This window comes from Nomascus leucogenys, chromosome 20, assembly GCF_006542625.1.
Source record: "Nomascus leucogenys isolate Asia chromosome 20, Asia_NLE_v1, whole genome shotgun sequence".
NCBI lineage: Eukaryota > Metazoa > Chordata > Mammalia > Primates > Hylobatidae > Nomascus > Nomascus leucogenys.
Genome location: NC_044400.1, coordinates 27,184,570 through 27,202,438, shown reverse-complemented (window position 1 = coordinate 27,202,438; position 17,869 = coordinate 27,184,570). Strand labels below are relative to the sequence as shown.

The 17,869-nt window shown below is 38.9% G+C and overlaps 1 protein-coding gene across 24 annotated transcripts in view; it reads left to right on the top strand.

Moving 5' to 3' along the window:
* Positions 1–17,869, top strand: part of CLASP1 (cytoplasmic linker associated protein 1) — a 301,555-nt gene that overhangs the window by 178,713 nt on the left and 104,973 nt on the right. For 15 of the 24 annotated variants that reach the window (XM_030801423.1, XM_030801420.1, XM_030801428.1 and 12 more), the window contains 10 exons: positions 902–994; positions 1,964–2,109; positions 3,117–3,252; positions 4,341–4,411; positions 10,238–10,297; positions 11,093–11,170; positions 12,955–13,122; positions 13,743–13,792; positions 14,557–14,727; positions 17,096–17,119. In XM_030801423.1, the coding sequence (XP_030657283.1) occupies positions 902–994; positions 1,964–2,109; positions 3,117–3,252; positions 4,341–4,411; positions 10,238–10,297; positions 11,093–11,170; positions 12,955–13,122; positions 13,743–13,792; positions 14,557–14,727; positions 17,096–17,119 (997 nt within the window). The remainder of the gene's footprint in view (positions 1–901; positions 995–1,963; positions 2,110–3,116; positions 3,253–4,340; positions 4,412–10,237; positions 10,298–11,092; positions 11,171–12,954; positions 13,123–13,742; positions 13,793–14,556; positions 14,728–17,095; positions 17,120–17,869) is intronic. The other 9 variants (XM_030801424.1, XM_030801422.1, XM_030801427.1 and 6 more) reach the window with 1 other exon arrangement.

The following is a 17,869-nucleotide window of genomic DNA, read 5'->3' as shown; positions in this document are numbered from 1 at the left end:
ATTTATAAAAATTGGGATACAGCCACAAGTTTTTGACTGCTTTGTGCCTTAGTATTGTCTGTTGCTGATTGAGACTAATACTTTTCCTTAGCCTACACTGACTGTCTGTGCTCTGGATTCCTGTGGCACTTACTGTCTGTTATGTACAACTCTCTTTGCCACCTTGGTTGCCATATGTGTATAAAGCAGGTAACAAGAATCTCAGTGGCATAGGCAACATGGTGAAACCTCATCTCTATAAAAGATACAAAAATCATCCATGGTGGCTTGTGCCTATAGTTCTAGCTACTCGGGAGAGTGAGGTGGGAGGCTCCCTTGAACCCGGGAGGTGGAGTTTGTCGTGAGCCGAGATTGCGCCACTGCACTCCATCCTGGGTGACAGAGTGAGACCCAGTGTCTTAAACAAAAAACAATCTCGGGTTCAGGTTCATTCTTAAGTACTTGACCTGACCTTCCCAGCATACATCAAGATTGATTATACCCTGTACCTTACCTGTTTTCTAGGTAAGATGTGGGGATAAATGAGAAAGTAGATTTGAAAGTGTTTAAAATTATAGGTGTAGTGTCATGTTATAAATAATACTAAGTGATAAATGACTTAGGCATCACTGGCTGTTTCCCGTTAGGCTTGTTTCTCTTCATACATGAAATCATCTGTTAAGTTTATAGTAAAGCTATGTTTGAGGCAGGGTTATTCACATATGGCAGCAAATCTTGTGAGTGCACATTTATAGTTAGATCCTCATTATAGACAAAACTGTTCAGATATTTTCTCATAGGTATTTCTTAAAAATGAAATAATTTCTTTTACTATACTTAATGTTCTTGACTTCATGTAATTAAGAAATAATCTGTTTATTCTGCATGTTTTTATATTGATTGTAATTAATTTTGCTTACAGATTTATTCCAGCCGAGACCTTGAGGAATCCATAAACAAAATTAGGGAAATACTATCTGATGACAAGCACGATTGGGAGCAGAGAGTAAATGCTGTAAGCTGTTGACTTCATGTGATTACATTTTCATAAGATGTATTTAAATATCTCAAATACTTTATTGTGAAATTGGGACAGCTCTAATGAATTCTAAATAGTACATATTTTAAATTCAAATTATCATATTTATGCTTCACCCTTTTAGTAGAGTATCTCCTTTTATTTTTATTTTGAAAACACACCAACTTACACCTTTATGAATCGCCTAGTCTTTTAACAAAGACCTAACTGTGCAATGTATGGTGATAGTATCCACTCTCACCTTAGCAGAAATTTCATTCTGTGATTGTTTGCCTTTAAGGTGGCTTTTTTGTGGCATTTTTAGTGTATGTCCCCCAGTATTCTTTTCTTTCTTCTTACCACTTGCTAGAAAGTTATGTCTCCTTTATTTTTAAAAGTAGATTAATGGAAAGTGGGCTGGGCATTAAAGTGAGGGTGTGTCTTATCTGAGAAGGCTATTTTCTACTGGTTGGCTGGCAAGAAGAGAGGTGGTACAATTGCCATTATATTGTATTTCAAATTCAGACCAGCCAGTTAATGGTTCAGTGGAGGATAGTAAATACTATAGGAATGCTTCTTCCTTTGATTCTTAAATAAATGGCAGTAGAAGTGGGGTGTTGGGAGGTTAGCTTAGGAGGGGCTTTTCACAAGCCAAAAGTTTTTAATTATTTATCATTAGTGTTGTAGGATCTATAAATACTTTAAGATATTTCAAATGTAAAACTTTTTTTACAGAAATTATAATATATGTGTCACAAATACTCCAGTTAAAAATTATTTAGTCTTATTTGTGATATGTAGGTTTGTTTATTGTATTAGCTAATATTTAACTGGCTGAATTCTCTTGGGAAAACTTTCTAATCAGTTGAACTTTTAACAATGATCTCTTTTGTATTTGATGGCTTCTTTTGTGTATTTTATGTTAGAATTGTTTTCTATTTTTCTGAATTTTCTCTATTCCATTAGCTAAAAAAGATTAGATCTTTACTTTTGGCTGGTGCTGCTGAGTATGATAACTTCTTTCAACATTTGCGTCTTTTGGATGGAGCCTTTAAACTCTCTGCTAAGGATCTGCGGTCTCAGGTAGTGCGGGAGGCTTGTATCACGTTGGGGTAAGGACTGCGATGCTCCATATTCTCACCATAAAATAGTGTCACCACAGAGCTTCAGAGATGTCTCCTTGAACATGTGAGCTGGGTCTCTTTAATGTAACTTCTGACTAGTCTCCAAGACCCATTCCAGTTAACACTTCTTTCAGTAGTTTTACAGTACTTTTTGCTCAATTATGTGAAGTGTGACAGATTTTAAATTTTATTCAATGACATAGCTCTGAAGCCTTTATTTCAAACTTTGAAGCAGTTGTTAATATGGAAAAATGAAATTCTGTAAAATCCTGTTTCTCTGATTTTTCATTGATTTTTGCTGGCAGGTAATAGGGTGTTTATCAGAATGTTTGTTCCTAGAAGAGTACTGTAGTTATGAAGTTAAAGGCATTTACTGCAGTAAAATTTTATTCTAGCTGTACATGTACTAGTGATCAAAGCTAATAAAACTTTGTGTTAGAATGTATGTCGGAATATCAAAGCAGCAGCAGGAGGAGGCATTGCAGCTGTTTAAAGTTTTGGCTGAAGTCAGATTTTGAAGCCTGAATATTTTATGTTAAGATAAAAGAAAAAAGAAAAAGGAGCCAAGGGTGCTTTTTCATATTTGTGTTTTATTAATATATAATCAGTTTGTTTGCTATTTTAAGACTAGTTGGGGCAGGTGGGCTGGTATGTGCCTGGAGTCCCAGCTACTTGGAAAGCCAAAGTGGGAGGATTGCTTGAGCCCAAGAGTTCAAGTTCAACATGGGCAACATAGTGAGATCCTGCTTCTAGAAAACAAACAAAAAGCTCCACAGACTAGTTGGAAATGTTTTTTTAAAAAACAAACAAACAAAAAAACAAAAGAACTTTTGGGCTAAGAACTATTTGCCATGTTCTTAACATGCACATCGGAAGTCTCAGACCCTCGTCCTTTCTAGATAACTTTAAATGAAGGCTCTAGATGTTAAGTGGTTTAAATGCTTCACTGTCTCTAAGAAAAATAACTACAGTCCAGTATCCATTTCTTGTTTTAGGCATCTGTCATCAGTTCTGGGGAATAAGTTTGACCATGGAGCTGAAGCCATTATGCCAACTATCTTTAATTTAATTCCAAACAGTGCCAAAATTATGGCCACATCTGGTGTTGTAGCTGTTAGGTTAATTATTCGGGTAAGTATGTTATAGGCCATACATGAAATAAGCAAGTGGTAAATACTGATGGTTGATAAATATTAGAGGCATTTTTGTTAACATAATTATATTGAATAATTAAATTTATTAGCATAATTATATTGGAATTTTATATATATATATATATATATATATATATCGTTTTTTCCCCCTACTTAATTGTGGCATGTGAGCTTTTTATAATCCATAATGTGAATTATGGATGTGTTATAAAGTTAATGAGGTATTGATTGTTAACTCACTATTGATTTAAAATGTTCGAACATCCGGTGTCTGCTTCTGAGTTTATATTGTATTCTTGTTACTCAGATATTACTCTTAGTCTTACCTCCTTAGTCCCAGTCCTTCCATTTTAGGTATTGGTGCTTGTGGTTTTACTGTTCACCCAAAAGTTTGATTAATGGCACATAAGCACGAAACAAAATGTTCTCTTTGATTAGGTTTTCTAGGCACTTATTTAAATTTAAATAATTATCCAAGTAATTTATACACAAGTTTTTAACAAAATCTAATAGTTCACAAAGGTTTAAAATGGTTTTCCACATTACCTCCCCACCACTTTCAAATCATTTTTGCCCAGAGGCAGCTCTTGAAACTTTGAGGCTTGATGATGTTGTCTAAAATCTATCCAGAATATTCTTGATTATTGGTTATTTACTTTGTATTATAAGTTCTTACTGTTCTTACTTGGACTGCCTACTTTAACTGTTAAACCCAAGGTCATTATTGGACATTTCCATTGAAACAGTATCAAAATATAGTGGTCTGATGACTCCTTTTAAACCCACTCCTTTTAAACCCACTCAGATCTCTACAGCTGAGATAATTTAGACCTCATACTAATGATTGTTTTAGGCTTATCTTCATGTCATCATGTTGCCTGTTCTTAACTCTGTAAATTTTCTAATGGCTTTTGACAATATCCTGTGAATTCTTTTTTTCTTTTAAAACTCACATTCTAATCTGAATGTATATGTGCTATAAGTAGGTTAGTAAGGAAGTGATTCTCTTAATTTTGTTTTTTGTATTTGCAAGTGTTGACCTCTGTTTTTTGTTGTTATTCACAGCACACACACATCCCTAGGTTAATACCTGTCATAACAAGCAACTGTACCTCTAAGTCTGTCGCAGTTAGAAGGTAAATTTTAAAGGGTTTTCTCATTGTTTTTGAATTGTTTAAAAACCAAAACAAATTCCATATCTCCTTTCATGGATAAAATTTCATGTATAACATGCTTAGTATTACTTAAAATCACTGCAATAAATGACTTTGAGTTGAAGAATCAAGATCTAAATATTTTGGGAAATGAATGTGGACAACCTCTATTATGTTTCTATATTTGTGTGTGTGTGCGTGTATGTGTGTATGTGTGTGTATGTGTATGTGTCTGTGTGAGAGAAAGTGAGTTTGGGTGTAGTGGCAGAAGGAGAAGGGGAGAGGACTCCCTGTACCTTTTTTTCCTGTGATAATCCTCCTACCTTTGTCATCGGTCTGCCCTATTCCCTGAGTAAAGGCAGTAACTGCATGCAAGAAAAAAATACCATAAACATCAATGGCAGTAGTTTCATATTAACATAGGTAAGGGGAAGGATATGTGTTTGCATCTTCTGTTAGCAATTTCTGGGATTCTGAATCTTCACTGTCACTTAGTTTTGCACAGTTGTGGGAGATATACCCAGAAGACACAGGCAAATACAACCTGGGTAACTAGCTAGGGGTTTGTTCCCAAGTCCCCATCTTATATGTCCTGGTGAGCTGCCCTAAACTACGTGTGAGGAATAAAGACTGTTCTTTCACCTCAGACCTGTGATTCTTGAGTGTTTTAAGAGTCTTTTAAAATCTATGGACCCTCTTTCCAGCAAGTGGTAAATGTACAGAATAGTTTTGTGTAGGTTTTCAGGGAATTCATGAATACCACTAAAGCTGTTCCAGTAGACTGTATTGGGAGTCTTACAGGATAATTACTAGCAGGCTTGGAGAACCTTTTGGCCCCATTCCCTTAGCTGTGTGTCTTGATGTAGTCCTGTGAAAGGGTCCTTCACTCTAAGATTTAGAGCCCAAATGAACTTTGCCAGCCATTTACCCTTTTTCCTGGGGTGTCTTGTTGATCCTGCCGGGTTTCCATAGGTACAAGACCCTCTTAAGCATGAAGCAGCTCTATATTTGTTGTTTTAAAATTTATTTTATTATTTTTAACAAATTGACCACAGACCGCCTTTTTAAAAATTTCCTTTCCTTTCCTTTTTTCCTTTCCCTTCTGTTCCCTTCCCTTCCCCTTTTCTTTTTCTTCCTTTATTTCCTTTTCTTTCCTTTTTCCTTTCCTTCCTTCCTTTCTTGCCTTTCTTCCTTTATTGTTTTCCTTTCTTTTCTTTCTTTCACCGAGGCTGGAGTGCAGCACACTGTAACCTCAAGCTCCTGGGCTTCCAAGTAGCTGGGACTACAGGCACACACCACCATGGCCCACTAATCTTTTCTTTTTTTACTTTTTTTTTTTAGAGATGGGGGTCTCATTATGTTGCCCAAGGATGATCTCGAACTCCTGGGCTCAAGCAGTCTTCCCACCTTGATCTCCCAAAGTGCTGGGATTATAGATGTGAGCCACCATGCCCAACCTTTGTTTTTTTAATTGGCAAGTAAAAATTGTGAAGACTTATGGTGTACAACATGCTGTGTTGATAATGTGTATACATTTTGTAATGGTTAAATCAAGCTCTTTAACGTGTGTATCACCTCACATACTTATTTTTTTGTGGTGAGAACACTTGAAATGTACTCTCAGCAATTTTAAAGTATATAATACGTTGTTACTAACTGTAGTCACATCACTATGATGCACAATCGATCTCTTGAACTTACTCCTATCTACCTGACATTTTGTATACTTTACATCTCCCCAGTCTCCCAACCCCCAGCTTCTGGGAACCCCATTCTACTTTCTGCTTCTATGAGTCCAATTTTGTTTGCTTTAGAGGTGGTGCCTCACTCTGTCACCCAGGCTAGAGTGCAGTGGCACAATCATGGCTCACTGCAGTCTCTAACTCCTGGGCTCAAGTGATCCTCCCGCCTCAGTCTCCCAAGTAGGTGAGACCATAGGCGTGCGCCACCATGCCCCCAGCTAAGTTTTAAATTTTTTGTAGAGGTAAGGTCTCACCATGTTGCCCAGGCTGGCCTCAACCTCCAAAGTGCTGGGATTGCAGGTGTGAGCCACTGCACCAAACCTGAGTCGACTTTTTTGGATTCCACACTTAAGTGAGATCATGTAGTATTTGACTTTGTATGCCTGGCTTATTTCATTTAAGATAATATTTTCCAGGTTTATCTGTGTTGTCTTAAATGACAAGATTTATTTTGTTGTTGTTAAGGCTGAATAGATTCTGTTGTGTATATATGCTACGTTGTCTTTATCTCATCATCTGTTGATGGATACTTAGGTTGATTCCCTATCTTGGCTATTGTGAAGAGTCTTGCAATAATCATGAGAGTTCAGATATCTCTTCAATTTACTGACTTAATTTTTTTGGGATATATACCTAGTAGTTGGTTTTATATCCATCTCATTAATAACTACATGAAAGACAAAAAGAGAAAAGAGGAATAATCCAGCTATCTAAAGTCACGAAAAAAGAGATTTATATCTTCCACTGAAAAAATGTAATTCCTTACTGTGTGGCTCAAGTATGTACCCGGGGGAATGCAATCTACCCTTGACCTAGGGTTCAGCTTCTCTTGGGGTTAGCGTGGAGCAGCTTTAGCTCCCCCTAGAGATGAGAATGTAAAGTCGGCATGCCAGAGGGATGATTATGAACTTCAGGACCTGAGCAGCATCAGTTGAAACATTGCTCTCCCACTTACTCGTTTGACTCGTTAGCGATAAGGGTACCCCTCTGTAAGGTTTGGAGGATTCACAATCATTACGTAAAACATTTAGTGAAAGCTTGATTTGTTGCAGCTGTGGCTGTTGTTATTTTCATCTTGCTACTGTTGTTTTCATTTCGCTATTGTTAGGTTTCCAAGAGAAATTCAGAATGTGTTTTTCCTTGCGTAAGGCAACATTTCTCCAATAAGATGACACAGATCTTTGTTGTGGAACACTGCAGGATGTTTAGGGGATTCATCATCTTGGGCTGCCATTACAAAACACTACAGACTGGATGGCATGAACAACAGATTTATTTCTCACAGTCTAGAGCAAGCTTGTCCAACCATGCAGCACAGGACAGCTTTGAATGCCCAATACAAATTCTTAAACTTTCTTAAAACATTATGAGATTTTTTTAAAGCTCATCTGCTATTGTTAGTGTTAGTGTATTTTATTTGTGGCCCAAGACAATTATTCTTCTTTCACTGTGGCCCAGAGGAGCCAAAAGATTGGATACCCCTGGCCTAGAGGCTGGAAGTTCAAAATCGGTGTGCCAGCAAGGTCAGATTCTGGTGAGGACTCTCGTCCTGGCCTGTAGACCAGTGTTTTCCTGTGTCCTCACATGGGAGAGAGGGAGAGCAGGGTGGGAAGGAGGAGAGAACAAACTACCTGTTATCTCTTCTTATAGGGACACTAATCTCATAATGAGGGCCCCATTATCATGCCTAATCTAAACCATATCACTTCCCAAAGGTCCCATCTCCAAATAACCATCACATTGAGAGTAAGGACTTCAACATATTAATTTTGGGGGGTGGGGGGCAGGGAGATAAAATTCGCTTCATAACATTTAGCAGTTCTGGCCTTTGGCACTAAATATGAGTAGCACCCTACAGTCATTGTGACAATAGAAATGCCGCCACCCTCACCAATTTCTGAACCACACACTCAGATTGTTACTTCTGTATTTAGCCAGTGGGTATTAGTCAGAACTGTATGTCTTAATGCTGAGAGAAGTAATAGGGACCATCTTGCCCAGTCCCTCTGCCCTCTGCCCTCAGAAAGGGAGAGGGAGCTTAAGAGGGCAGTGTAAGCAAGGCAGTGCACCTTCTGTTACATATTCAGCCTGTGCTTAGCTTCGCTTCATAGAATTGGTAACAAATGGATTACACACACTCTGACATTAACATATATATTGTGGAATTAAGAGTTCAGATACAGCAGTGATTAAAGCTTGCTGATGTTTTCCCAAGAAGCTTCATAGATGGGTTAAAAATGAGCCACATTTTGAAAGATGAGTAGGAATAAGTGCAGTAAAGAGCCAAGAAAAACCCAGATTGGGAAATGCCACAGGCAAAAGGGTGAAAGTAGAATAAACATGGTCTAGATTGGGGATTGGGACGGGAATGGGGAGGGTGATGGTGAGGAATGTGTGTGTGTGTAGTTGGTGTCTTTTCCTTTGAAAAGCTTGCTCCACCAGTCTGGCCCCACCACTGCCAGCCTAGGACCAAGCTGCATGGCTCTCCTGTGAGCTGCTGGAGCCCCTTGCATTCTGGCAATGTAACTGTTTGTCTCTTATGTTCTCTGGGCTGTGTCTTGGTTATCATTGGATCTCTAGCATCTAGTATGGGGTAAAGGGTTAGTAAATAATTATTTTTAATTTATTTTTGAGACAGGGTCTGACTTGGTTGCCTAAACTGGAGTGCAGTGGTGCAATCATAGTTCATTGCAGTCTCAAACTTCTGGGCCCAAGCAATCCACCCACCTCAGCTTCCTAAATAGCTAGGACTTTATTAGTGCATGCCAACATGCCCAACTAATTTTTTTAAAAAAATATTTTGTAGAGACAGTGTCTTGCTTTGTTGCCTAGGCTGGTCTCAAATGCCTGGCTTCAAGTGATCCTCCTGCCTTGCCCTCCCAAAGTGCTGGGATTATAGGCGTGAGCCGCTGCTCCCAGCCTGGATTTATTGAGTGATTGTGTATGGATTATAAGTTGTGAATTGGGAAGGTTGTAGGAAAGAAAGTCCGGTCATTTCTTTAGAGAAAGATTTTACTTCTGATTTGTGTGTTCTTGAATGGGTTCCTAGGACTATTAGGATTTATTCATACAAAAATAGAAATGCTAGACTTAGGAAAAAGAAATTTTTATTTATTTATTTGTTTGTTTGTTTGTTTATTTGACAGAGTCTCGCTCTGTCGCCTAGGCTGGAGTGCAGTGGCACGAACTCGGCTCACTGCAACCTCTGCCTCCTGGGCTCAAGTGATTCTCCTGCCTCAGCCTCCTGAGTAGCTGGGATTATAGGCGCCCGCCACCATGCCTGGCTAATTTTTGTGTTTTTAGTAGAGATGGGGTTTCACCATGTTAGCCAGGCTGGTCTTGAACTCCTGACCTCGAGTGATCCGCCTGCCTTGGCCTCCTAAAGTGCTGGGATTACAGGAGTGAGCCATTGTGCCCGGCCAGAAAAAGAAAATTTTGTAGAGGTAGAACCCGAAGTGGTGATGTAATCTAAATTGTTTTTGTGCACAAATCAGACCAAGAAAAATCATAAAAGTGAAAAGGCTTAAAGAAGGATGCTGAAAGGTTAGTTAGAGGAAAGCAAAGCAGTTGGAGAAAATAATCCATTTTAAGCACTATTTAGGGCCTTAGCATGAAAATATGGAGAGCACTTAGTTTTTCAAGGTGCTTTTAACTTTTTTTGTGCAAAGCATTCTCCGAAATTAATGCAAAGACCTGATTCTGTCATGTTTGTTGATCTTCTGTGCGTATGTACATTCTCTGTTAACATATTACTTAGGATAGTATAAAAATGAATGACAGTGGTAACTCCTTTCAGTGATGTTGCCATGAAGTGCAAGCTTCTGATTGGAGAGAAATGCTTGGATCCTGTCCCTGTGTCCCTGTGGCACCAATAGGTGCTTAATTACTTTCATTTGCTTTGGTTTTTAGTCAGTTCTGATTCATTCTTTATGTTCTGTTTTTCTAATCATAAAAGTCAGAAGAAATGTACTAATTTTAAAAAATAGTATTGGGTCACAAGAAAAATGCTGTTTCATTTTCACTAAAATATATATTAATAAGTTGTGTATTTCTTAATACTTTTTAGGCGCTGTTTTGAATTTTTAGATTTGCTTTTACAAGAATGGCAGACACATTCACTAGAACGGTGAGCATCTGATTTGAAACCATTTTTCCCTCTGAATTGAGTCTTTAGAGTGAATGCTTTGGTGAGTGGTCCAGCTGGCTTTCTGTAAGAATGGAGGAATATATGCGTTTGTTTTCATGACTACATCTGTTGTTTTATTGATGTTGGCCACATAATATTCGCAGACACTTTTAGTGAATTTCATTGGTTGAAATACTACTATTTCCATGTGCATTCTGACAGCTGCAGAGCCAATGTAAACTGTTACTGACACTGGCCCTGCTGCTTGACATTCCCATCAGTTCCCATGAGGTAACTGTTTAAAGTTGCTGTTAGTAGACAAGTGTTAGATCCTTCAAGGAATTTCACTCATTTGAAAGTTTTCTTTTTCTGCCTCTGTATTTGATGTAGACAGCCTATTTAATATTAAGGTGATTATCTCACAATTTCCATAGAAACTAGTTCTGATGGGAAAAACACAAGCTTTTGTTGTTTGGGTTCGTAAAAGATTGAGCTATAAGTGCACATTTTTAAAAAATCAGCTTGTGTTTTTTAAAAAAAATCCCACAAGAGAATAGGGTTATCAAAGTCCTTAGGCGTGGGTGGGTTGGAGTGGCGCTAGGGTGTTGGGACAGGGTTGGAAATTAAAGAACTGTAGGAGTGCCCTGCTTTGCCCAGCCACGTGGGAACTAACCAGCCTTGACACAGAGGCTCCCAGCTCCATGTTGCCATTTGGAAGTTATTTCTCCCACCTGGTTTCATCTGCATCAAACCATACATTTATGATTGTTACTGCTTTCTTTTCTAAATATCTAGACACATATCAGTATTAGCTGAAACAATAAAGAAGGGAATACATGATGCTGATTCCGAAGCAAGAATAGAAGCCAGAAAGTAAGTTTTTATTGTACATCACTTTTTAAATTAACGTCTTCTATATTTCACATGAATTATAGGATTGCCTTATTAAAAACTTAAGTTACTTGAACATATTTGTTAACCGTGACTTTTAAACATGACCCCCAAAAGGACATTTTGAAATATTTCTCTCTTTTTTTAATAACATCACTCAACCTTGTAAATAAACAGGACTGAGGGAGACAAAAGAATGCTTGTTTTTACATTCACCACAAATTATCACATAGCTCTGGAAGGCAGTTGTATACATGCTCAATGTATTCTTTTATTCATTAAGCCATATTGTAATCCAAAGCTGCTTTAATGATTTACCATGAAAAATCTTGGTCACAGGGAATTCTCTCCCTGCAGTCACTTCTTTGCAAGCATCTGTGGTTCCTTGGTGTGAATCATATTAAGGGGAGTTGGATCGACTAATGCCTGGGATTATTACAGTGATAACTTGTTGTTTCTGTCTCATAAGTGAGGTACTTTTGCCATTAGGACTGAGTTTTCTCCAATTATGTGGCCATGGCCTCTGTATTCGTTACCTCCTTGAAAAAAATTTTTTTTTTTTTGAGATGGAGTCTCATTTTGTTGCCCAGGCTGGAGTGCAGTGGCGCAATCTCGGCTCACTGCAAGCTCCACCTCCCAGGTTCTCGCCATTCTCCTACCTCAGCCTCCCAAGTAGCTGGGACTACAGGCGCTTGCCCTCACGCCTGGCTAATGTTTTGTATTTTTAGTAGACACATGGTTTCACCGTGTTAGCCAGGATAGTCTCGATCTCCTGACCTCGTGATCCACCTGCCTCGGCCTCCCAAAGTGCTGGAATTACAGGTGTGAGCCACAGTGTCCGGCCTTGGAAATAATTTTTGCCAGTGTGACTGTAAATACCAGAAGTTTGATATTAAGACATTCTCTCTTGGATTGATAACTACTGCCAATATTGCATCTGTGATTTTTTTTGAATTTACTCTCACAGTTGACCAACTCTCCTAATTGATACGTGCTAAAATCTAATTGTACTAGCCTGCAAGGTTACGGTTTTACTTAGCTGCATTAATACATCCTGATCTAGTACTTATTGCTCTTTGACTGCCTTCACAGTTAAATTATATTTCACTTGTTTCTGAGCTGCTTATAACTATGAAGTGTTTGTGCCAATTTTTTCTTGGCTAGTTTCTACCAAAATAAGTGACATAATTAATCGTTGCTAAAAACTATTAGGAATGGATTTGTTAATGATCTGTTTATGCTGTTTTTATCCTTGTATTGGACCCTCCCCACCCCCGGCCCATTTTTTCTTGGTGTTTAATCATAATGTGATACGGATTTCAAGTAGCTCTGAACATTTTAAAATTTTTCTTTCACATATGTTACCTAAGGCAATTTTAAATACTTTGTATCAAGAGATGTGAAATTGCATTTATACTAGCTGCCATTTTAATGAGCCTGCCCTGTGTTCTAGGTATAGTCTTAGATGTTTAGCTCCACCTTCCCTAAGATTCCTCAGTTTTGCAAGTTAGGCTCTTTAATTCCCATGTTACAAATGAGGCTGAGGTTGAGAGAGGGTAAGTGACTTGCCCATTGTCTAAAAGACAGTAAAATTGTGAGGCCAGGATTCGTACCAGGTCTCCTTTGTTTACCCTCTCCTCCTGCTACTATTAGCAGCTAAACTGAGGCTTCCAGTCCTTGAAAATCTTCTGTGGTGTACTCCAGAGTTCAGCAAAAGACGTGTTTGGATCCTTGAATTAGACCAGGATTCTGTGTGTTTCCTCTAGATGTTACTGGGGTTTCCACAGTCACTTCAGCAGAGAAGCAGAGCACTTATACCACACCTTGGAGTCCTCCTACCAGAAAGCCCTGCAGTCCCACCTGAAGAACTCAGACAGCATAGTGTCTCTGCCTCAGTCAGACCGCTCGTCTTCCAGCTCTCAAGAGAGTCTAAAGTAAGAGATTCATCTTTGCTTATCATTCATGTGAGAATTTGTATTTAAAAGTTTGTCACATGAAAACACAAATTCTAGCTATGTTTTTACATGTGTGCTTGTTAAAACACTCTCTTACTTCAGGTAGATCCTGGTGCAAAGTAAGATACCACCACGGAGTGGTAAGAAATAGGTTGCTTTGGTCTTTACCATACTGTTTTTCAGTTAAATGTATATGGCAGTCCTAGAATACAGTTCTAGAATAACATAAGTGAATTATGGAGTAGTGTGAACTATACACACCAGTGCTTCAGAGTCCTCTCAGAGGACGTAAGTGTGAACCTGGAGAGAAGTTTGGAAATGGAGGGCATTCAGACTCTGTGACTTAATATATTATCATCTCTGCTCTGTGTTTCTAATTTCTGTCTGTAGTTACTATTTCACCTCTGTGTTTGAAAGGCAGTCCAAAATAGATTGCTAAAGCTTCGCTGGGAATCAGAGAGTTTATAACATTGTGGTTCACATTGCCCAAAAAATTCTGAAAACTCTGAAATAATTCTTCATTGTAATAATTTCCTGTTGTAGTTTGTATTAATTCAGATAAAGTACATGTAATAAATAATATACATCTTTACTTTTAGTCGTCCGCTGTCTGCCAAAAGAAGTCCTACTGGAAGTACCACATCTAGAGGTGAGACTGACAGCCATGGAGAAGGCCTGTTCTCGGCTCTGGTGGGCTGTACATGCAGCTGCTAGAGGCTTCCCAGGCACAGGAGGCCGACGGCCTGCCCTCAGTTCCTTCTTAGGCTTGAATGTAGCCTGCTCTGCCCTGCCCTGACTCTCCAGCAGAGCTCCACTTTGTCAGGGCCACTCGCTGCTGAGGACAACATTGATGGGGTGACTTAGGAATGAAGCTCTGTGACCTTTTCTCCCCACTTCCCCTGCATGTTGACATTGCCACAAACTGTACCTCCTGTCTCTGATCCTTTGATGAGACAGTGAAGACATCTTGGTGGCGTTTTGAGCAGCAGCAGCAGTGTGATGGTGGTTAGTGGTGGGAAAGTGGCATGTTCCAGAAAGAGGAGGGCTCTAGGTAAGAGGACGTGGCACAGTTATGTCATTTCATGAGGAGACTCCCTAGACGTGAGCATTTTTTCCTTATTTCACTTCTTTGTAGTAAGCAGAAACATGGTCCATTTCTTTGGGGTTTATAGTCTTCGATAACAAGAAAACAAATGTAATTGATACATTACAATTGAGGTCACTTTTAGTTTCCTTCACATTGCCTGAACTCTCTTCAGGGACCAGGAGAAACTGTTTGTCAGTTTTTTATGCTCCAACATCTGTTAAAACTTGGTATTTGTTTTCAGGAAAGCAAAACAACATCAAATTTTAGCAATGTATTTTCAAAATTCTGTGTAGTCCTTATTCATATTTCTTCCTTTATCACTAAAGCTTCTACAGTTAGTACCAAGTCTGTGTCAACGACTGGGTCCCTCCAGCGATCTCGAAGTGATATTGATGTGAACGCAGCAGCCAGTGCCAAATCCAAAGTCTCCTCATCTTCGGGCACGACGCCTTTCAGCTCTGCAGCGGCTTTGCCTCCGGGGTCATACGCATCCTTAGGTAACCACACCCCTGTCACCCTTTCCCTCCTGCATTGCTCTTCGAGAGATGACTCTTACCTCTTAGCAAAATACAAACCCATGATTGAGGCAAGTCTCACTGTCGTGGGGCTACTATTTAAATCTAAGTAGCTTTGTGCACTTGCGGCTGATCAGCCAGCCACCCTTGTTGAGTGTCCCTTTCTTCGGTGCATCATCCGTTTTAGTGTTGAGTAAGTACACAATACACTCATGCTCGGAGGGTGTGTGGCACTGAGCACATCCTTTCCTCAACTCTTCCTCCTCCTCCATGGCAAGCCCAGCCACCTCCCATATTGTCAAAGCTAAGTTTTTTCCCCCTCTGACACTGATGGGAGCAGAGCCAGCAGGTTCAGTGAGGGATTCATCAAAGGTAGTCAGTGTCATTAGGTGTTTCTCAATTTGAGAATATAACCAGAGCTGGCAGGGATAATCGGATTGGGTTGTGGAGAATGGGCAGGAGGAATCTGAAGGAATGTGATGAGCTCATGAATCAGCATAACCATGTCTGTGCAAAAGAGCGTTGTCCTTCCATGTGTCACCTTGGGAGGAGCATGCCCTTACTCTGATGATTGCCCAAAAAAGTTTTTTAAAAGCTACTTCCAAAACTTTTAATATCTGACATAGTGATAGATCAGCTACTCATATTTTTCAGCAGATGCTTAACACGTACTATGTGTCAGGCTAATTATTTCATTTTGTTTTTGTAAGAGCCAATTCATTCAAAGCCAAAATCTAGGGACTTAGCTGGATTGGTTCTACTTTAGATTTTAAGGAAATGAATAAAATTTAAACTTCCTGAAATATCAAGGTGGAGCTACTCATGTAACTTTCAGACAAATTCCAGAGTCAATTCTAAAACTAATGTTCTGAAAATGTTTTGAACATTGGAAGCACAGTGAACAAATAGCACCCAGAGAAGATTTTAGGGTCTGCCATTTATTCACTCTGTGACCTGGAGTAGGCCATGGAATCTGTAAGTCTATTTTCCATACCTGCAAATTACTTGTAACAGTAGCCACCTAACTCATATATGAGGCAAAATGAAATTATATAAAGGTTCCTTATAAACTATTGTCCTGTAAGGTGGAAGAAAGTGTGATTGTGATAGGAACATTATTAATTTGAAAGATATGTGTTCTGGAACATTTGCTCAGTCAGTCTTGTTTTTATGGAAATACCTCATACACCCATAACAATTGAGAAGAAACTCATTAAGAACTCTCTTTTTAAAATTGTTTTAACTATTGCAACATTATGTAGGAGTGTTGTCCATATGTAACCATCGAGCAAAGGAGAAGTAACAACTCTTCCTCCTATGCTGAATTAGTTCTGTTAATTTTAGTTTAGTTTTTCAGTACTTACCTATGCTTTAGTATATTAGATCCACCTTTAGTATTTGTAATTAGTATTTGTTTCATTGTTGGAAAAAGTGAGTAAAAATCAGCCTCAGTATTTCTGTTTTTCTGTCTGTATTTGGAGTGTTTGAATATGGCTGGTATAGACTTCCCCCAGTGCTAGTAAAAGCCCTCACATCTTTTGGTATGATAATATGGAGCTGACCCTTCAGAAGCACTGATGATAAGTTTTCAGTCCAGTATTAACCTCTTCAAAGAAAAAGACTGGAGTATTCAAATTCTCTGTTTCCTGAGAATTCTACCTCAACTTCCCTTATTTTGTCCCCAAACAAAAACACCAAAAAATTGAAATATAACACAATCCTAGTGAGAATTTGTTACAGTTGCTACCTAGGTTGACACATGACATCTTTGCAAAAGTGTAGCATTAAAGCTGATGATCCTTTTCCAAACTTCTAGAGTCCAGACACATGAGGGAAGACATGGAGTACATAGGCCTGGACTCAGGTACCATGCTTGACAGCTTTTGCTGCTGGACGTGTAGTTGGGATAGGCATTGCTAGAGCAAGCTTCTCTGAGCTTCTTACTTGGCTCTGCCTTTTGGGTAACTCTTTAGTATTTTAGCTTCTAGTTCCTCCTGTCTGCCCTGTTCTGCTGGTACTTTCTTCCAAGAAAAAGGAACTCTTAAGAGGATGAGAGTTGGCTAAAACAAAAAACAATCTTTCTTTCAACTGTGGCACTACCCTGGGTTGCCCTTCTGTGTTTTATTTTCCAAAGGCAAAAAAACCGTTATGCTATGTTAAGCTAATTTCAGTACAAGGCACACTTACTTGCTTCAGACTCTGCTTTGCTGTTGAACTTGTTTCCCTTTTAATTTTGTTTTAAATTGTACTTTTGCTTTTTTAGTAGCTAATAACACTCGGCTTTTTAATTTTTTGAATGTTACTAACTGTTCCCTGTTATCCCTTCCCTTGTTTTTTAATTTGCTTAAAGATGGTACTACCACTAAAGCGGAGGGTAAGCGGTTTGTTTCTGTGATTGAGGTGTGTCTCACTTTCTCTGGTCCTCTGTTCTCACCAAGTGTTGCCCAGCACCCACTTGTCCTCACCAAGGTCCCTGCATGAGATGTTGCACGCTGTTTCTCCTCCTCTCTTTTCATTCTGTCTCCATTCGGTTTTTGCCCTACCTCTACCTGAGTTCTCCTTCCCTTTCTTGTTCAGTCTTTGTTCTTGTGAATTTTAGCACTAAAGTATGCTGCGCGTGGTTTTTAATGCTGAGTCCACACTCTGGGGAGGAGCGTCCATGTCACACTGTGTGCTACTGTCCTCATGGACTACCTGTCTTGGGTTTTATTACTCCTGAAGCACTACCTTAGCTTTTGTTTCCTTTTCTTTCCTTTTGTGCTTTTGTGGGCCTCTCAGGATTTGCCTTTCCTGTTTTGAAAGTAAATTTCAATGTCAATTATTCAGACTGGTAAACGTTTTCTAACAGGTAATTTAAAGAAATAAAAAAATATATTTTTCTCTCCTCTAAAGGTACTACTGACTTATATGATGCTATTTTTTATTTGTCTCACGGACACATGCCCCATTCATTCATATACTCTCATTCATCCCCTCATCAACCATGTATTAAATGCCTTCCATGTACCGTGTTCTGTACTACACACCGAGGATATAGTAATGCTGTAAGAAATAGGCATATCCAGATCCACTTTATTTTCTTTTTTATGCCATTCTCAAGAAGCTCTATTTTTGTATTACCTTT